The 20,379-nt window shown below is 47.6% G+C and overlaps 6 protein-coding genes across 6 annotated transcripts; 4 read left to right on the top strand and 2 right to left on the bottom strand.

Annotated features, from left to right (window-relative positions):
- Positions 1–123: 123 nt before the first annotated feature.
- On the top strand, positions 124–813 carry BP5553_10574 (uncharacterized protein; the record flags this gene model as incomplete). Its single annotated transcript, XM_032019197.1, has 3 exons — positions 124–419; positions 513–660; positions 697–813. 3 exons carry the CDS (start codon positions 124–126, stop codon positions 811–813), a joined length of 561 nt encoding a protein of 186 aa, XP_031864637.1.
- Positions 814–1,132: 319 nt separating this feature from the next.
- Positions 1,133–2,488, bottom strand: BP5553_10573 (Alpha-galactosidase; the record flags this gene model as incomplete). The annotated part of the gene is made up of 1 exon (XM_032019196.1): positions 1,133–2,488. One exon carries the CDS (start codon positions 2,486–2,488, stop codon positions 1,133–1,135), a length of 1,356 nt encoding a protein of 451 aa, XP_031864636.1.
- Positions 2,489–3,562: 1,074 nt separating this feature from the next.
- On the top strand, positions 3,563–5,195 carry BP5553_10572 (putative maltose permease; the record flags this gene model as incomplete). Its single annotated transcript, XM_032019195.1, has 4 exons — positions 3,563–3,955; positions 4,003–4,609; positions 4,662–4,891; positions 4,968–5,195. 4 exons carry the CDS (start codon positions 3,563–3,565, stop codon positions 5,193–5,195), a joined length of 1,458 nt encoding a protein of 485 aa, XP_031864635.1.
- Positions 5,196–6,290: 1,095 nt separating this feature from the next.
- BP5553_10571 (Uncharacterized protein) lies at positions 6,291–7,185 on the top strand (the record flags this gene model as incomplete). Its single annotated transcript, XM_032019194.1, has 2 exons — positions 6,291–6,531; positions 6,587–7,185. 2 exons carry the CDS (start codon positions 6,291–6,293, stop codon positions 7,183–7,185), a joined length of 840 nt encoding a protein of 279 aa, XP_031864634.1.
- Positions 7,186–7,896: 711 nt separating this feature from the next.
- BP5553_10570 (MFS general substrate transporter) lies at positions 7,897–9,746 on the top strand (the record flags this gene model as incomplete). The annotated part of the gene is made up of 4 exons (XM_032019193.1): positions 7,897–8,197; positions 8,253–8,329; positions 8,387–9,036; positions 9,086–9,746. 4 exons carry the CDS (start codon positions 7,897–7,899, stop codon positions 9,744–9,746), a joined length of 1,689 nt encoding a protein of 562 aa, XP_031864633.1.
- A 1,096-nt stretch (positions 9,747–10,842) lies between these two features.
- On the bottom strand, positions 10,843–12,844 carry BP5553_10569 (putative amino acid transport protein GAP1; the record flags this gene model as incomplete). The annotated part of the gene is made up of 3 exons (XM_032019192.1): positions 10,843–12,187; positions 12,246–12,453; positions 12,556–12,844. 3 exons carry the CDS (start codon positions 12,842–12,844, stop codon positions 10,843–10,845), a joined length of 1,842 nt encoding a protein of 613 aa, XP_031864632.1.
- Positions 12,845–20,379: the final 7,535 nt, after the last annotated feature.

Below are 20,379 nucleotides of genomic sequence, written 5' to 3'. Positions count from 1 at the left end.
AAAGGCAAGTGTAGCCAGTTGAATGATTAATGACCGCCAACATTCATTATTCATATCCGGCGCCCCCTTCCTTTGGCCTTCGGACAATCATCCCTTGCCGCCCGACGCAATATTAGATCAGAAATGTCCTCAGAAACAAGCCTCTTCCCTGGAGCCCTTATTTCCCCAAAGATCCAAGAAGTGCTTCCTAAAGGCTACATCTGCCGAGCACTCCAGCGATCTGATTTCAGACACGGTCAGCTAGATGTTCTAGGGGGTCTTACACATGTTGGTGAGATTACAGAGGATCAATGGACTGAGAGGTATGATGCAATGAACAAATGCAACAATACATACTTTGTACTGGTGATTGTAGATACAAATAGGGATGCTGAAAAGATGATTGTTGGGACTGGTACACTGATTGTAGAGCAGAAATTGTGAGTACGATCTGTATGCCATGCGTGTAGCAACAAGCATCGGCCGCTACTTAAGAAACTAGTAAGATGTATCTGCTAATACATTTACGCTAGCTTATATAATCTAGGAATGCAAGGGCACATTGAAGATGTTGCAGTTGCGGCGGATCAGCAGGGAAAGAAGTTGGGGGTGTTGCTCATTGAAGCGCTAGGTCATATTGCAGAACACGTGGGGTGCTACAAGGCATGCATTTCTCTTCTCGTAACAACCAAATATCAGATACTAATGGAAGGCTAGACCATTCTTGACTGCCATCCGGAGAGGGAGGGTTTCTACTTGAAGTGTGGATACGAGAAAAGAGGCTTAGAAATGCACCGCTATCATGATCCTGTGGCTCAAAAGTACAGTGTTTAGTAGTTGAGGGAAGCCAACTTCTGCAGGGTCATAAAAGCTTCTAGTAGCCTCCGTGGGCTGCTATGATGCTTATCTCGAGTGTTTGCGGCCATGGCTGGATAAATCCTAAGACATTGAAGAGACCAAATTAAAGTCTTTAATGTTCATCACTCACATGAGAAAAGTTTGATTGTCACTCTCCTCAATTAATTATGGTTTTAGCTATCAATCTCGGAGAAAACGGTAGAGAAATTTTGGAGCAAGGGCGACATAATATTGAATAAGTGTTATCAATGCATGTTGAGTAGCGTTTCGCCAACGGCCCCCCTGTTAGACCAAATCACTGAAAAAAGCACATAGACGCATTGGCCTGGACTTGCCACAGCCGCAACACCTTAGCCTCATGCGGCATGACTTCAGTCGTATATGGGACATCATAAGTGCCCTCTTTGTGTTTCCACAGGTCGCGCAACCGGTACTGGTCCCATGGCATAGTGAGATCACGACGCGGGCTTATACTCATCTCAGCTGTGAAACTACCACGGTTAAGCAGTGCAACCGCATAACTACCATCCAACATCTCTTTGGCGTAGACTTGCAGGTCGCCACCAGCCTCCTCTCCCACACCCACAGTCTCGGCGGCATTGCCAAGAGGATCTTGGCTAACTTCTATAACTTCCTTATTCGTAAGGGTCTGGAGCGAGTAGGTATCCAGCGTACGGACATCCGAACCGATTAGCAATGGTGAAGCTACCATGGCCCACATGCTAAAATGTGTGCGGTACTCGATGTTAGAGGCTCCTGTGCCAACCAGCTGACTACTATTGCCGTTTAGGCCGACAATAAGCATATCATAATCATTCCAATGACCTGGGCCAGAATATTTCACGAGCTCGTTGCCACGATCTAACATGTCAAGCACATCGAAGTAGTACTTCTCGCGATTCCCAGGGTAGTTGAATTCGTCTGAGATATCTTGGCCAATACGCCATTGATTAGCACCCTCGTCCGCTGCCCATTCCCATATATCGGCCCAGCCACAGTGGCAAGCGTGGTAAACAATAGGATGTGACTGGGCGAGTAAAGCTTTTGACATCTTCAATACAATTTTCTGTACCTCGGACTTAGGGGCGTGCTCGTGCGAGCAACAGCTATCGTATTTCAAGTGATCAATGCCCCAGGATGCAAACATAGCCGCATCCTCATCTTCATGGCCCTCGCTGCCGGTGTAGCCAGCACATGTCGACTGGCCGGGGCCAGAATAAATCCCCAGCTTAAATCCATGTGCGTGGGCGAAATCGGCGAGCGCCTTGATGCCGCTTGGGAACTTGACTGGGTCTGCTTCAAGTGGGTTGGCAGAACGGTTGCCCTTATAGCGCTGCCAACCGTCGTCTAGGTTAACGAAGACATAACCAGCATCCTTGAGGCCATTCGATGCCATTGTCTGAATGGTATCTCTTATGAGTATTTCGTCGATTTGATCGCCGAACTGATTCCAGCTGCTCCACCCCATAGGCGGTGTTAATGCGAGTCCATTACTCAGGTGCGGGTTGGTTGGCAACGCCGGCCCCGTAGGGCATTCGTTGGGGGTAGGCGACGTTATTGTTGGTGAACTGGCTGATGATGATGAGGTGTTCCAGCTTAGTCCCAGTGCAGTGGTAAGGAAGCCGACGAGCGGAAGTCTTTGGAAGTACATAGGCAGTTAATTTTTTGACTTGCAAAAATAAAGGATTCGGGATAACGACAGTTTCTGTAATTCGGGTTAATATATATACCAGTGATAGTCAAAATCTATCATACCTTAAATATAATATGCTTTTCCACATGAGGGTGTCGCACAACCTGTGAAAATATTCGCAAACAATGAGAGGGGAAAATTAGATGCCAAAACTGAAGGACGCATACAAGTATTCGGAAATAATCCCCCCGCTGATCCTAGCATTGGTTTGTTATATGACGTTGCATATGGTAGCAATAAGACACGGTAAATACCCGTCTTCCCCACAGTTTTGTGCAACAGTCAAGCATTCAACCTCCATTTAACAATCTTGTGGCGTGGGCAATAAATGTCACCTAGAAAATAGCAGCGGTGGGTCAGATATTTGCATGCATTGCTACGTCCCGTGTTGTGTCATTACCGTTTGTTCAATAGCTGATAAAAATGGTCAATTAGGGGCTACCTGAAATATGTACTTGTATACAGTATACACGGTGAATCTAGATACATACAACCGGCAGGGCACGTTTGTCTGCCACTGATTGATTCATAGAAAACTTTAAACGGACTTTTCTATAGTATTAGTTACTCAGTGACAAGTATGGTATCTAGCGTCATATCTTGGTACCAAAGCTTCTTCTGGTTTGTTGTATTAGCATGTCAATGGTGGGCTTTTGACGAGAGATTTTAACCTTTAGGCTATAAAGGAACCTTGAGTGGTTCACATATGTATATGCAAGAATAAATGGGCTCACCTGCCAAATTAAGATTCGATTACAATCTCGGTAATTCAACGGCACTTGCCCAACGTGCTACATGTTGTGGCAAAAGTCACAGATCGGTAATCTTCTCCGTAATAAGGTTATCGCATATATCCTATCCATTTCTGCCCCGGGATTTCAGCGATAGCATGAGGCATGATATGCAGTCATAGACTCATATGGTACGCACCAGAAAAATGGATTCGGCTAGGTTCTCTCCACAGCTCTCACTTAACGCGACCTAACTTCATACCACACAACGCATCTCGTCTTTGATCAAGAACGATCTAAAATGGGGAAACTCGAACAACATGCCGACTTCGCGAGCCCTATCGATAATGTTTCTGTCAACAATGTCTCTGTTAAAGAAATCGGAAATGACGCTCGTCTTGCTACTGAGATAGAGCATCAAATGACGTTTATGGAAGGCTTGAGACTGTATCCTGCCAGTATCGGATGGTCAGCGTTTTTCTCTCTAGGAGTTATCATGACTGCATTTGATCCTCAATTACTTGGAAGTTTGTATGCTACGCCCGCCTTTCAAAAGGATTTCGGATACCTCTTTGAAGGCTCTTATATTATTAGTGCTCCATGGCAGACAGGCCTAGGAATGGGAAATCCGATCGGGCAGGTGATTGGAGCTCTTGCTGCAGGTTATCCCATGGAGTGGTATGGTCGTAAATGGGTATGTCGCATTCAATTTATCAAAGTCATTCAAACTGATCGTTCCAGACATTCGCCACTTGTGTTGTTGCCACCGCAGCTTTCATCTTTATGCAATTCTTTGCTCGATCATTAGAGGTCTTAATAGCCGGCGAACTCATCGGTGGCCTTATCCTCGGTACATATACAACCATCGCTCCAACTTATGCTTCTGAAGTTTGTCCTATTGCTCTCCGCGGTCACCTCACCGCTTATATCAACCTCTGTTTTGTAATGGGTCAACTACTTGCCAATGGGGTTATTGCGGGATCGTCTCAGCTGGATAATCACTGGGCTTATAGTACACCATTTGCCATCCAGTGGCTTTGGCCACTCATCATCTTGATTGGCATACCATTTGCCCCAGAATCGCCGTGGTGGCTTGTGAGGAATAATAGGCTTGAGGAGGCAGAAAAGTCGCTAAATCGCCTTTCATCTCATAAGGTTGACAATAAGCTAGTCTTAGCCATGATGATCGAGACCGATAGGCTAGAACTTGAGATGGAGACCGGAACTACATATTGGGACGTCTTCAACAAGGTTAACAGACGTCGGACAGAAATTGCTGTTGCTGTTTTCACTACTCAGGTTTTTAGCGGGATTTATTTAGTTGGTTACGCTGCGTACTTTTTCCAGCGTAAGTCTATAGAACTCCCTGCCATTTATCTTAAACATACTCACGATTTCAGTGGCCGGTCTTGATGGTGCAAAAGCATTCAACATGAGCGTTGGGTATCTTGCTTTGGGCTTCGTGGGAACATGTTTATCATGGATATTGATATCCAAATTCGGTCGCCGGAGGATCTATAACATTGGCCTTGCTGTTCTCACGGTCATTATGTTTATAATAGGTATTCTTGATTGTGCCCCAAATTACGAGAATCGTCCTGCAATAATCTGGGCGCAATCGGCACTGATGGTACGTTGTCAGCCTTCGAGCATGGTTGCAACTATATTACATAAACTATGGTTCTCGTTACTGATGGATATTGCAGATCATCTGGAACGGCGTATTCGACATCTCAATTGGCCCTGTCTGCTACGTAATTTTCTGCGAGGTGTCAGCTACCAAAGTCCGCACTAAGACTATCGCAGTTGCGACAGCTGCACAAGCACTTGTTGGTATTGTAATGACTGTTGCAATTCCATATATGATTAACCCAGATCAAGCGAACATGAGAGGAAAAATGGGATTCTTCTTCGGTAAGCACCTTTCTGTTTAGGTTCTTCTGTCAACCCCTCACCACACTGTATATGAGAAAATGTTAATGGAGTCGAATAAAAAGGTGGACTATCGGTGATATGCCTAGTATGGTGTTGGTTGAGGGTTCCGGAGACAAAGGGGAGGACATATGAGGAGTTGGATTTAATGTTTGCAAGGGGAGTTAAGACAAGGGAGTTTAAGAATTATAGGATTAGTTGAGTTATTTTTAGTGTCACCTTAGATGCAGTTCTGCAACATACCTAGGTACTCTATTGAATCGCATGGATTTGTCACCCCTCGCAGAGGATTCCAGAATGGCTGAATCTAGGAGCTAAGATATGTAGCACTGGAATATCCTATCTGATGGATACGATTAAGAAACCAGGACTCTTCGCTAAAGTACATTGAATGCATAAATGTTCAGAGCACAAGACAGCACACGTTGCAGAATATAACGGCCGGTTACAGGGTCATGAGGCAAGCAAAAGAGGGTCTCTAGGGTACTCCAGTGGCGAGATCGACTTAGATGAGTGCTCCCCAGTGTCCCCACCCGGGGCTCACGAGTTCGCTCAGGCCCGCTATTGATGAATACTAACAGAAAATGAACGAAGAAAGTCTCTTTTAACGGGTCCCCTATTCATTGCCCGAAAATCGTCACTTTGAGCCACGTCGAGCCTATAAGTTTTTACTAAGAGCTTCGTATGAAGTGCTAAATACTCTTTGCCAAATTGTTTACAAAGGGGACTTCACTGTTGCTATGCTTTTATAGTTGTAGTAATTGTGGTACTTTGAACGTAAGTTGGGTTTTGTAGTAGGAAGATATACAAAGCCAGGAACTCGCGCTACCGACCATCTGATTGGCACTCGTCAAAAATGAGATGGTACTGTACTTCATGGGACTCGGTCGGAGTTTGCGGATTTACGTGAAACAGCACGGGTTATTTATCACCGGCGGCCGATATCTTCCCAAGTTCCCAAGAATACACTAGAAACATAGCTTCGTCGGCATAACATTTATACCTTAAAATATAATTCTCGCCGGTGTATCAATCACTCCAGAGGGGATGCAAGATCTCAACTGAACTTTTAGTCCTTAATTCCTGCGTCAAAAAATATGTCCGGAATCACTTGTCCAGACTGTCTTACCGGTTCAGTCAAGCGCGAAATTCCAACTGGTACTGTAACGGCAATTCATGGCTTGCCAGCATATATAGCACGGCCAGAGGGGCCACCCAAAGGGCTAATCGTGATAATTCCAGATGCTTTCGGATGGGAGCTCCCGAATAACCGTTTGCTCGCTGATATATACGCCAAAGAGGGTGGATTCCTGGTCTACCTACCCGATTTCATGAATGGTGAGATGGTGACAGTCAAGATCTGGAGAATTAATGATAATGATTCTTCTTTCAGGCCACATACCCTCAGCAGCGGCTATGCACGCCATGGAGTCATTGCTTACTCCATCGCCATCAATCTTCACCACCATCTTCTACAAACCTGTGTGGCTAGTCAAAGTCTTCGTCGCAATAGTTCCATTTCTTTTAACCAACAAAGAATCGGCCATCAAGCCCAAAATCTTCAAATTTCACGAAGCCTTGCGAAATGATCCCGAGACAAGCAAATTGAAGCTTGGATCTGCTGGCTTCTGCTGGGGGGGCAAGTACACAATTTTGCTCTCCCAGACGGAGGACCTGGTCGATGCGGGATTCACGGCTCATCCGAGCAAGATGAAGTTTCCTAACGATTGGGATAAAGTCCAGAAGCCACTCGCTATTGCGATAGGGGATGTCGACCTGGGAATTAATCTTAAAATGGTGAAGGATATCAAGAAATTGCTCGAGGATATGAAGCCAAAAGAGCAGAATCAGGTCGTGATTTATCCTAGAGCAAGGCACGGGTTTGCGGTCAGGGCAAATCCGGAGGAGGAGGATCAGGTTAAGAGCGCCGTAGAGGCAAAAGATCAGGCTTTGGCTTGGTTTTGGCGGTGGCTTGCGAGGGGAGAAGAGTAGGAAAGCATTTTTGGCTGCCAGCATAGTGGTTTCACGTTGTGTTGTTTGTTTCGTTGCCCTGTTGGGCGAGTCTCCCATTGTAGTAATGATCATGAATCAATTAAGGATGCTCTACAACCATGCTGGGTTATCAAATTAAGGAAGTGCGAAAGAAAACGAGCGGGAGAGATAGACTATTAGTTGTATCATTGTCACCGTCGTTGTCGCTGAAGCACTACCGAAATTGCAGCTTGTGGCGCATGGGCAACACGTGACTTGACTTGTCGCTTCTCCGGATCGGCCCGTGAAAACAAGCTTTGGATTATCTGGGCATCAAAACATCGCCAAGATCGCAACATCACAGTATCTAAACAATTGTCGTAAAGGCAATCCAGTTGTTCAAGCATATCTCACCGGATAGACTGTCTTATAGCGCCATGCACCACCCGCGTCACAGTAAAGCATCTAGTTCGCGTCGCAACGGATCTTGTCATCCGTCTGGCCCCGCGGACTCTGACTATGAGTAGTTCCGATCGGCCGGCTTTAAGGAGTCCACCGTCTTTCAGAGCATCCACCAGCAGGGCTCGACCATAGCTATATCTTTAAGGCTCGATGATCCTCTACGATGGGTTCTTGTCTATACAAATACAAGCTTACGATTAGGCTTGACATATCGCTTCAACTCTGGTCAAGGCTTCAGAGGAATCTCATTCGGAAAAATACGTATTTACCATGCATGATTCGGATAACGCCCAAAGACCCAATGCCTACATCGACGGTATTGTCCCTCCCGCTGAAGGACCTATGACAGATGAGAAACCGAAACAACGAGTTGAATCCGCAGCTCCTCAGCAGAACGCGACGGCCAATCTTGAGCATGGACTTGGTGGAGAGCAACCACCAGAGCAGCCAGTGCAAATAGGAGTTTCGGCAGGCGACGAATACAGTGTATTAACGACAACTCAAAAGAAATGTGTGGTTCTCACAGCATCTTTAGCTTCGGTATTCTCGCCCATGGCTACTTCCATCTATTGTGAGTAACCATGTGGATGTAATCAAGAACCCCACCCGGAAACTAACCTTAATAGACCCATCGCTAGATACGATTGCAAAGGATCTGAACGTGTCAAATGCCAAAATTAATATCACTATCACTCTTTTTCTGGTAAGCTGAAACTTGTTCTGGAATCTATATTGCTAAGTGCTAAGCCGAGTCTTGCAGGTCATCCAAGGAATAGCACCGTCTTTTGTTGCAGATCTCGCCGATAAGACGGGCCGAAGGCCTATGTACATAGTATGCTATATCATTTTTACGGCTGCCAACATAGGCCTAGCCCTACAGAACAGCTATGTTCCACTCCTCATCTTGAGAATGATTCAGAGCTCAGGTTCGTCTGGGACGGTGGCTCTGGCAAACGGAGTCGTTGGAGACATTATCACCTCAGCAGAACGTGGAACTTACATCGCCTTTGCTTCCGTCGGTGGAATTCTGGCTCCGACGATAGCTCCAGTCATAGGTGGACTACTTGGACAGTATGCTGGGTGGCATTTTATTTTCTGGTTCCTGGTCATATTTTCCGCGGCTGTTTTTATCCCGTTGATTCTGTTCCTACCGGAGACGTGCCGGAACGTTGTTGATAACGGCACGATTCCAGCGCCGCTATTGTCGAGAAATATCACAGATACCATACGACACAGGAGGAGAAATAAAGCCGGGCTTACTTTCAACGAAGCTAAGAATGCGGAGCTGAGCAAGAATTATCGATGGCGTGCTCCAAATCCGCTCTCAACGCTGAAGGTGATACTGGACCCTGAGAGTGCTTGCATTCTTGTAACCACCGGGCTCGGGCTTGGATGTTTTTATGCCGTCAGGTAGGTACTAACTACAACAAAGGATAGAGCAGGTGCTAACTACCAATAGTACGGGCGCATCTGATGTTTTTACGAAGGTCTACGGGTTCAACCAGCTCAAGATATCCCTTATGTTCGTCCCCGTTGGCATCGGTAGTCTTATCTCAGTATTCACAACTGGGAAAATTGTAGATTGGAATTACCGACGGCACGCAAAGAAACTAGGAATCCCAGTTGTCAAGAATAGGCGGCAAGATCTCACCAACTTTCCCATTGAAAAAGCTCGTCTACAGATCGCATTCCCCTTCGCCTTCATCGCGGGCGCATTCGTGATCGCATATGGCTGGATCATGGCTCAGAAGCTAACCTTAGCCGCACCGATCATCGCGCTCTTCCTTACCGGCTACTCACTTACTTCCTCCTTCCAAGTACTGAATATCCTGATGGTTGATATTCACCCCAGCAAACCATCTGTTGCTACTGCTGCCAACAACTTTGTGCGCTGCGAAATTGGAGCTGTATTTTCAGCGATCATACTTCCACTTACTGATGCGGTGGGAATTGGGTGGGCTTATACCATCCTTGCATTAATATTCATGGTGTTTAACCCAGTACTTCTGGTTATCATGCGTCAAGGGCCGAAATGGAGGAAAGAGAGGAAAGAAAAAGAGGATAGAGCTAGCGCTGCGAAAAAGGATAAGGCTGATAGACTTGGGGAACGAAGGGCGTAATGAGTATTTGCGCAGCGATGAAATTGATATGATTCGAGGTCAATTCTAGCTCGAGGTCAATTCTAGCTCGAGATAATTCTAGCTCGAGATAATTCTAGCTCGAGACATACTACACCAGATAAATTGATATGATTCGCGGCCAGGCAGGGAGTCGTAGCCGTACTTAGCTACGCTACCTACCTTACCTAAGTATGTATGTATGCTTGACGACAGCCCCCATATATACTCCGTAGCTAAGGAGATGGAAAATGGGTACATGAGGTACATTGCAAGTTAAATTTGGACCAAATATTGAGATACTTGCTTGTGCAAGCCAGCGCAGGGCATTGAGTTCGCTTCAGAAAGACCTGTAAGAATAAATAAATAGTGTGATAGTGTCTATTATGTTCTGTTTTCTATAAAATGGATTAATCTCCAGTCAGTTGCTCTTCATCCCCTCTTGATATATGATCCGACTTGCCCCCGACGACTTCGATATCAATTCGAGTTCTAAGTTTGTCTCAAATCCTCTCAACTCCCCGGTAACATCGTCTAAACCCTTTACCACCAGTACTCTACTTTTCCAAAGGTCTAATTAAAAGAAATTGAATTATTAGCTCCCAGCACCAAACACACACAGTACCTATGGACTAGTCGCACAAGATAACACTATTTTCACAGCAGTACGGCTTGCTACTTCAGGTTGGTAGTCTATTTCTGATTTTTCTTCGGTGTATAGTCATTAATGTTACAGTCTGGGAACCTCTGTATGTATGCAGCTCATTCGCCATAAATTGCGGCATCAACTCTGCCCAGTCAACTACCCAAACTCGGATATTCCAACGCTCCTGTCAACCACACGCAGCCCAACAATATATCGCGCTCGCACCGACGACCAAACCATGCACTGCACACCAATATTGATCAAATATCCAGGCTCAGCCAAGTTTTGACAGATACTCCGTAGATCACCAAAAACCTGGATAAGGCATGGTGGACAATTCCCATTATCGGTGGCAACACACAGCGCAAACAAGCTGGGGGGGTAATACCTCTCGTCCATGCCCGCATAGTCGAAGCCCAAGCAATTAACAGCACAACTCCAAACTTCCATTACCTAACAGAATATCTTGTAAATCTTCTTCCATCTAGGCAGGTTCCTCCGCTCCATGCGATTTGCCTCAGCCACTGCAGCAGTATCAATGTCTCTCTGGCCACTAACCAAGTCCATCTCAGAAGCCCGCAAGATACTGGTCCTGTAATAGAGTTTATACCCAACGTAGCTCAAGATAACGACAGGAGCGGCTAGATACGCCAGGAAGAAATTTTCAACGATTTCAACCTTGGTCATCTCGCCATATCCGACCGGCCAGGCAGCCGTCCAGAATTGCGAGATCAGCACCAAGACGTTCAGGGAGAAGCCCACCCAGGAGCCAATAACGCCAACTTGGGATGTGAAGGCTAGCTCGTCAAGACTGTGACCCTGCTTGTGCCAGGCGCGACGGAAGCGGATATGGGCCAAACAAATAGAACCCCAGGTAAAGATAGAGGACAGGCCGGACAGGGAATAGAGCCAATTGAGCGCGGTAGCGGCGGTTTCTTGGCCCCCCGCGACAACATAGCAGAGAAGACCTAGGATGGATGCTGTAATGATGGCGAAGAGAGGCCGGCCTTTACGGTCAATGTATGCCAGGAAGCGAGGAGCTTGGCCTTGCTCTGCGAGTGCGGCTAGAGTCCGAGAAGAACCATAGATGGACGAGTTGCCAACAGATAGTACGGCGATGAGGATAACGACGTTGAAGACCGAAGGTAGGACGTCAATACCGGCGTTGCTGATAGCAATGACGAAAGGAGAGGCTTTAGCGTCCTGGGAACTCTTCCCAAGGAGTCTCGAATCACCATATGGCACCAAAAGACTGACGAGTGTCAAGGAGACCATATAAAACCCACAAATACGCCAGAACACCTGTTTGATAGCGGTAGGGAGGGTCTTGCGTGGGTTGTCGGCTTCAGCGGCGGCGAGACCTACAAGCTCAGTTCCGGCGAAAGAGAAAGCAGCGGTAACGAACACACTGCAGAGACCTTTGAAGCCGTGGTTGAACGGTCCCGACACGATGCTTCCAGGCTTCTGAGATCCTGAAGCATAGCCCGCGTAGTCTGCTGGGACGTTGTTGGTTTTCCAGAAAGCATTGCCAATGTAGGACCCCTTAGGACCGCCGCCGCAATTGAGGACAATGCCGAGGATAATGAAACCGATAACAGCAACCACTTTAATGATTGCAAAGACGAACTCGGCTTCTCCATAACCCCGGACGCCGAAAAAGTTGATGACGACAATGAGGACAAGAAATATTGTGACCCAGGCGGCACTATTCGTTTCTGCGGCACCGGGCCAGAATTCTAGTGTAATAGAGGCGGCGACAATCTCCAGCGGCAAGACGACCAACCATTGAAGGGCATAGCTGCAGTCTGAAGTTAGCTATGTAGTCTACATATTCACAAGGCTGGGGAAAGACGAACTTCCAGCCCATTGCAAAGCCCCATGCCGGGTCAATGAAACGGGTCGAATAAGCCGAGAAAGATCCAGCCACAGGAAATTGCACAGCCAGTTCACCAAGCGCCTGAACGGTGCAGAACAACATGATGCCGATAATACCGTACGCGATAATCAAGGAGGCAGGGCCACCTCTTGATAAAGCCGCACCGGACGTGACGAAGAGACCGGTACCTGGAAGCAGCGTTAGCAACCCATTCCTATTAATTCATGCATTTCTGCCTGATGGACAGTGGTCTTCTGAAGCCATTTGGAAACAGGGCTCGACCAACTCACCAATGGATCCGCCAATAGCAATCATTTGCATGTGGCGATTCTTCAGCTTGTGGGCCAACCCAGAATTAGCTGTGCGCTCAGCAGCACCAGCATGATCAAATCCACCCTTGATATTCCGTTGCGCTGGTTTCGTGATGGCAGCGTTGGGGTCCCGCTTGAAGCTGTCGACGAAGCGTTCCTTCCATGGCCGCTTGTGGTCTTCGATGCCGGTCTCCGTCAACTCTGGACTGCTGCTGTTGTCCAACTTGTGGTCGCCGACATACTTCTCCTCGTCGATGTTACTCGACATTGTGTGTTGCTTGGTCCCGATCACGTACCCGTACAAGAGCTATTCAAACGGGGACTTGGAATTGATAAAAGGGAAGGCGTGGAGATCGAGATTCGGAACTGAACTGAACTGAACTGAACTGAACTGATCAAAACACAACAACCACCCAGGCCCGGTGTTTATCTTTAATAGAACTCCTCGGTGGCAAGCAGGACATGAGAGTCGGCAGGGATGGTCGCGAGGCCTGGCCTAACCTACCTAGGGAGGTAGCTAGCAAGTGCGAGCGCTGCGAAACATTAGCATGGCGACCTCCGCCGTCCTCGTCGATGGCCTCCACAATGGCAATCCCCAATCCTTGTCGAGTCTTTATCTAGGGTTCGGCGGATGGCACCGCATGCGTAGGACTCCCCGCCGATATCAGGCGCTAGGAAAAGCTGTTACGACATAGTTGGGGGATTATTGATAGGGGGATCCAATTTGGATGTTGGAGTGGCACGATTCAGGTCTTCCCACCCAAACGGCGTGGCTGCTGGCCCCGGGGGAGAGGGGCGTGAGCATGCAGATCAACAGCGGCGATCGAGGCCTTATCAAGGCCCGCCACCCGGTCGTCTGCGGCCGACTGGCCCAATGATAAATGTTCTGCAATCTACAGAGTATTAGTGGCCGAGTCAAGGTTCCAGACGGAAGCTATCAGGTATCAGGAATCCGGTATCAGGCTTCTAGGGCAGACGCTGGGCCTTGGCCCTCAGCCCTCATTTCCGGAAGGGAAACCCAACCTCCCCCGTAAGTACAGTATCTATTTATTATCCCAACAACACCACTTCATCAGCTAGAATCTTGGCCCGGCTTGCAAGACGCTTGCGGGGTATGTATTGCCGTGTTGCTAGCCAGTACTTCTTCACATGTATAGTACGAGTACATGATACAGCGCCTACTGTACGAGGTACTCTACTCGAGTACTGCTGTCCACGTCTCTACTGCTGTCGATGCACGCAGCTCTGCGAACGGATCGGCAGTGGCTGCTGCATTCTTCGGCGATGCCGAACTGCTGCTGCCTTAGATGAAGCCACCATTAATAAATCGCCGGAGTATTGACGCCCATTTTCGATGCTGGCTCGCCACTCCGCCGCCTCTCAAGACGCTAGAACACCGTCGCTGAAACTCTAAAGTTTAAGTTCCAAGCCGCCTCGACCCGCGAGCCAGATGTCTTGTGTGTTGACTCCCCCGCAATAACAATAACAGGATCAACAATTCTTTGTACGAAGTAAGGGCTATTGGATCCAGACAGAAAACAATGGCTCTCCACCAAGCTAGAACTCCTCGAAGGCTCTCAGGCTCGAAGTCTCGGGGTGTTCGCGCCAAACCGGTGGAACCCGAGGGCACTTGGCTGGGCGTGCTCGGTTGCACCCAAGTCCCTGCGTCGGGCTGCTCGGGATATTGCATTGCTTTGGTGTTGTGCTCATGTGTGGTGTTTCGTCCCTTGGGATGTACAGCATGTACTCGTACATGTGCGTGAGGTACATGTAGATGTACTAGCTGTAGCACAGCAGTTGGTGCTTCGTCCGGAGTACCGGGGCGGTACGCAGTAGTTGGTACTTTGTAACTGCTGTACCGATATACTACTCGGCCCCCAACAAGGTGCCATAGGTACTTCGTACAAGTACGGGCGGAATCTGCCACTGAGGCGCATCTGGAATGGTTTTTTATTCGTTTTTGCTTCTCGCTCGGACTTCACCTCGCTTCCTTGTTTTGATTTTATTCGCAGTTGATGTTTTTTTGAGGTTACCGTAGCGCATCTTCCAGCCGTGAATATGAATCGTGAGTGGCAATTAGTAATGCGCCGCACCTACGAAGTACCTACGTGGCCGATTGTCCCTTAAACTCCCTTTATTCTGCAGATCAGGTGAGTGCCCGATTTCTAGTTAGTGCTGACGCTGTCGCTTCAATACTTTCGCAGCAGCGCTGAAGGCGCAACCCCTCCTGCAGAGCTTTCAAAACTGGGATAAGCTTGACAAGCCATATATCTATTTACCTAATGATGCACTGTTGAACTCCTGGTATCTACATTGACTTGGCAAGCGGCAAGTTCCCGTGTGAATTGGAATTCGAGGGCTTGGAGCATATCCTACTATTCACGTCTTTGTTTCAGTGCTTCACAACCCACGCCGACCTTTAAATGGCAGTCAAGGGCGATGCACGGGGGGATACAGGCGGGAATCGATGAATCCAGGCCCGGCAGGCAAATTACGCTGGTGCAGCGCAATGGGATTACCTATGCTATGAGGGCGAGTGTCCTAGGGAGGACCCAGGTTCCGAATATCGACAAATGCAAAACATCATATTTCGCCCTATACCGGTTTATAATACCTCCTCATGAGTAGAATTCTCGACAAACTTTGATACAATAGCAAGGGTGACTTGCTCTCTATTGGGTTGTCTATTTGGATTGCCTCAGTAGGTAGCTGATAGATGATCCCAAAATGCGCCCAGTAATGTGCCCCCGCGAGCTGTTTGAAACTATAAATTAGATACGAAGTACTGCGTATCTAGAGCGGAACTTATTTTGAGATATGCCAAGAAAAGGCTGCCAACACTAGAAACCGCCATACAAGTCCCTCTACGGAGCATTCTTCCATTTCGAAGGACTGGAAACGAGGGGAACTCACCCACGTGCGTTTCTAGCCGGGGAATTTAGTCTCCGCTTGATCGACATTCTGGAATATTCCATTCATGCATACTACTAGGTGCGTAGTACAAAGTACTGTACATGTACGAAGTACCTCTCAAGCATATGGCGGTTATCGTTTCCCCTTGCCGCATCTTTGACACATATGTTTAGCCGGCTATCAACCGTCCAATAAGAGTAGACAACAAGTATCTTCATGGACAGAGATCTACTGCCCAATCCATTATTATACTGCTATGAGCCAGTCCTGGTGATCCGAGAGACTTGGTCCCTTTGGAGAGGTTGGCCCAGCTGGCACAATGGGGGCTCTGGGAATACACGTGATTTGTGGAGTACTCTTAGTCTCGCGCGGTGATCTGGTTATGGTTACGTATGCGGCCAATAAATAGGGCGTGAACACCAAAGTCAAACAAGTGATGGAGTCGGAAACATACTGTCACAGAGACTATGGACTACCCCGGAGTCTCGTATGTAGCTTGTTGCCTGTGACAGGGCGCCGGGGCTCTGCGGGGTGCAGGGTACAAGTGCTTGCCAAGCCTAGATCCATAGTATCCACCTAGTCCTGTTCTGCTCTAGCTTGTGGGCCTACCCCAGGCCTTTTCCCACCCATCCGAAATTGGAAGGTGCGTTGGAACATTCCATTTTAATATCTAGCGCCAAGTGGCCGAATGGCATATCTACCTATCTACCTACCCAGGTACTTTCCCGTTACGGGAGCTACTCAAGTCCGAGTATTGCCAAGCAGCCAAATACTCCGTCATGCTATCGGTACGAAGCACCAAGCATGTGTTCTCTTATGCGGAAGTCGCCTCTTCCGTTCGGCTTACGGTACGGTGCCCGCCCAGCCTGGGCCTGCAAATTGCAATACGGAGAATGTAACAGTCTCGTCTCTGGAATCTGTACTCGAGTATACGGAGTACTCTTGGACAAGGCCTCCATGTGTAGCGGAAGTGTGTCGCTGTCGGGGAGTTCGCAAAGTGACAACGTCCTCCCGTCCATACCATGTACTATACATGTACCCTGTGTACTATACATGTACCCTGTGAATATTCTCTTAACTACTTGCCCGACCCACTGCCAAGTGGTAGGTCTAAAATAGATCCTATGCCTGCTGTGAAATAACACAAGGTCAAAAGCACCGCTGCAATAGTTCACAGCCCCTGAGGCAATCACCTAGAACTATCGTCTAATACGCACCACTGACTACTTAGTAGTTAGTCATGCAGCTGCAAAAGGAAGTTATTTTGCCAGACAACTCCGGCGGTCCGGTTTGATTTGCAACTATTGAGATCAAATTCGATCTTGCTTACCCCGCCATCTACCCCAGATTTCCCCATTGGACTTATGTACTGTACAGTACTAAGTCCACGTATTCTACTTCGCGGGGAGAGAGGGGCGAAGGGGGGCGCTTAGGTCCTAGAGCCATCAAGCACATGGTTATCGTCGGGAGGCCTGAGTTAGGCCGAGGGCTAGGTCGTTTCCCCATGATCCAACGGGTATCACGATATCTCGGTGTCTTGTCGACCGTTCACTGTAGTCTGGAAATTTACTTATTTGTACGGGTCTAAATTTGGCTTGTTACAAGTAGATAGTTTACGCTCTTTTCGAACTCTCGTATGACTTCTGTTAAGAGTATTGCTCTCAGGCCTATTGCTATTTGCTTCTTAAAATGAAATTAATATTTCACCTGGCTCTACTTACTCGGATATCCGCGGCCGGCAGTGCTGGTACGAGATTATAAGCCGCCAGGGAATGGCCCCTACAATGCGCAAGGGGGCACCACCGTGTCGGGTTTGCAGAAACACGGAGGACTCTGAAGCGAACGGTTTAGATCTCTCATTGATCATGCTCATGCAATGGGGCGATTCACGAAAGGTATCAGAAGTCGTTCTCGCTGTGTAGCATGACTAACTACCCGGGCGAGGCACTGGGTCCACCTAGTTCTATTCTACAATCCCGCTATGAAGTATGCCCCTACCAAGTTATTACCAACCAAATCTAAGAGCAACAATTCCATGCCATCCATCATCGCCCGCAACTATCCAGATTTCCGCATTTTCTCCGCGGGCGAAAGATCATACATGTTATGACGCATGGGGATTCCGCATCACAAACTCAAAAAACGTCGTCCTTTGCGGAGGGGGGCTCTGTTTATTCTTGATAACCTCTCAACTAGTAAGTGCGGCGGTCTTAGCTGTTCCTTCTCCCAAAAGTTTTTCCTTCCAATCTCCGAGCTTAAGCTAAACGCTAACATTTTCCCGCCATAGACTGCATATTCCCGGCATGACGCCACAACACACATCAACGACATATGACAACCAGAAATCTTCAGTATTAGTGAATCAGGGGATTATTTTGTTATACTTGTGGAAATACTTCGTTGGCGAGCTAATTCAACTTACGTTTCAAACCCTCTCTACACATGGGGAATGCCTCATAAGGAACATGTAAGTAGTGGCTCTATAGAGACTCTGGCATCTGAAAGGTCTCAGAGTTGTCCCCAAACACCTCGGCCAACACCCGCTTCGCCTCCTTCGTATCCCAGTTAATCAGGTCCCGATTCTTCCATTCCATCTTGTTCTCTACAAAAAGTTCCAATACCCCTTCTTTCCTTGTCAATCAAGAACCCAGACTTCGATTCCATAGCACCCCGCTCCCCCTATTGCCCAAGTCCTTCTTCTCCAAACACTTCCAATATATGCTATCAAACGCTCAGGGTTTTTCAGGGCGTAATTAAGCCAAAACCTCCCAGTTTTCCAACTCTCCCACATATATGTAGACAACTTAGGTGACGAGGCATTTTGCCTCTCCTCGGCCATCTCTATGCCTCCTAGCCAGGTCTTCACGCGCCTATCGTAGATCTTTCTCCACTCATCAATTCCACGAGGCCAGCGCTCAGGCGGCTCTAATAATAACCACCATGGTGAATATAATCGAAGAAGAAACCGTAGGTCCTACCCAAGTACACTCTTAGTAGATTACTGCAGCAATACTATACCCTCCTTTAACAAGACGTTACCTCCCCGAATATCATCGCATCAAAGTTGAAACGACGCAGACCCGTTAGGGGCTGGGAACAGCTTGAGCGTTGGCTCATAGGCTGAACGGACCACATGTCATCTGCAAAGCCAAAGTTAAGAGTGGGCATTTCTTAGCCAACATCTCGAACAGTTGGCGTGCTATATATTTGTTTCGGCAGTCATCGACTCGTCTGGTGTATAAACGTGATCGTTCTATTAAAAGACAAGCTGCGCAATGCATCTCTGCCAACGCGATATACCACTAATTGGCAGTCTTATACGTATTGTCTCGTGATGAAAGGACAATAAGCAAGAATCCGAGGTGTTAGAGTGCTGGGTCATATTGTTCTTTACCGCTGTAGGGCGTCCTGTCATGGAGTACGAGTTGGAGTCTGATACTGGAAAATTGTCGTTGGAAGAGTTGTAACATATAGCTCGCTATTTGGCCGTAGAGATACTCTAACTTGTCTTCCGGAACATCGCTGTCCAATATGTCAGGTTCGCCCGGCACTGTCTTGGGACTGGTCAGGGCTACCCGGCTACCGATAAGCTTCCTCTATTTTCAATATATAGCAGAACGATAAACGGATTGGTGTTAGGGCCCTGTTCTTGGGTTGATAGCCATTAATAGTACACGCAAGAGACGGGGATATCGGTCTCAGTTTTATAAACTTCATCGTCGCCACCTCGGCAAGAGGTTTTACATCTGGGAACTGGACTAGACCGGGACAGGAAATTCTGAGAACGACTCCGGATGCTCCTTGCAGACGCTTCCTGTATACCATGCTGTAGCCATCAATGGGGGTGATAGAGTTGCATCCTTTCCAAACTTCTCCTCAGTAAGATGTTCTACGGCCAAGCAGGCGGACTGGGTTGGAAACCTTTTCTGCGTCTCATCACAAACCTCGTCATTTTTGTCCAATGCAAGATTATCAAAATCCTATTGATCATCGCCTATCCTGAATGTAGTGGTGCTTAGGAGGAGCGATGAGATTGACTGTGGGGTATTGTTAAGTCGCACCGGCGGAGCCAGATCGAAGGCAGTGCCGAATTAGAAATAGGTACTATTGGTAGTGAGAAGATATTCGGGCAGTTGGACCTAGCGGGAGGTGAAAATGATAAGATGTAATATGAAATAACCATCGCTCAACTTTGAATAACATGCTAAGGCGTTTCTTGCGAAGTTTGAGCTGGACACAACTGTGCGAATAATGAAACGCCAGGCGATCAGGATTGGCGCCTACCAGTGGCCAGACGTAGCAGGTGAAGTCAAAATAGCCAGCCTGAAAACTGGCCGGGCCAACTTTGCCTCTGTGGGGATATGTTGGTGGAAACAATGAGGATGAGGCGCGGTCCGTAATATTCGATGTTGCATATTCCGATCCACACGCGTATAAAGTTTCGCAGTCCCGAGGCGCGATTATGACAGGATCAGGAAGCCAATACTAAAAGGCAAAACCATTTGGGGCGAACATGCAAAGAGAAAGAAGGGCGAAGATAAAATAAGTACGTATACGAAACGGTTCTCATCTAAAGCGGGAGCAAACTGCAAGGAGCAGCCGAAGGAGAGTTGCGCAAGGACAAGAGTAGACGGAAATTGGCACAACTGAAAGTATATCTGCTTGGAGAATTGTGCCATGGCCCCTTTTGTGTTCTCTAGATAATGCTACACGAATTAGTATATTGTTTTCTTTGTAAACGGATATCGAACGAATGCTTAGAGAACCGACGTTGTCATACCTTGTTTTTCATAGTGTTGCACCTTGTCAATGATTGTGAAAGTACTCCGTAGTACTTGCATAAGTGGGTTACTAATCACGCAAGGCTGAAGCCTGCAACATCTGTCCCCA

The sequence above is a fragment of the Venustampulla echinocandica genome, assembly GCF_003357145.1.
Source record: "Venustampulla echinocandica strain BP 5553 chromosome Unknown scaffold_16, whole genome shotgun sequence".
NCBI classification, from domain to species: Eukaryota; Fungi; Ascomycota; class Leotiomycetes; order Helotiales; family Pleuroascaceae; genus Venustampulla; species Venustampulla echinocandica.
This window is presented reverse-complemented; position numbering and strand designations above follow the sequence as displayed.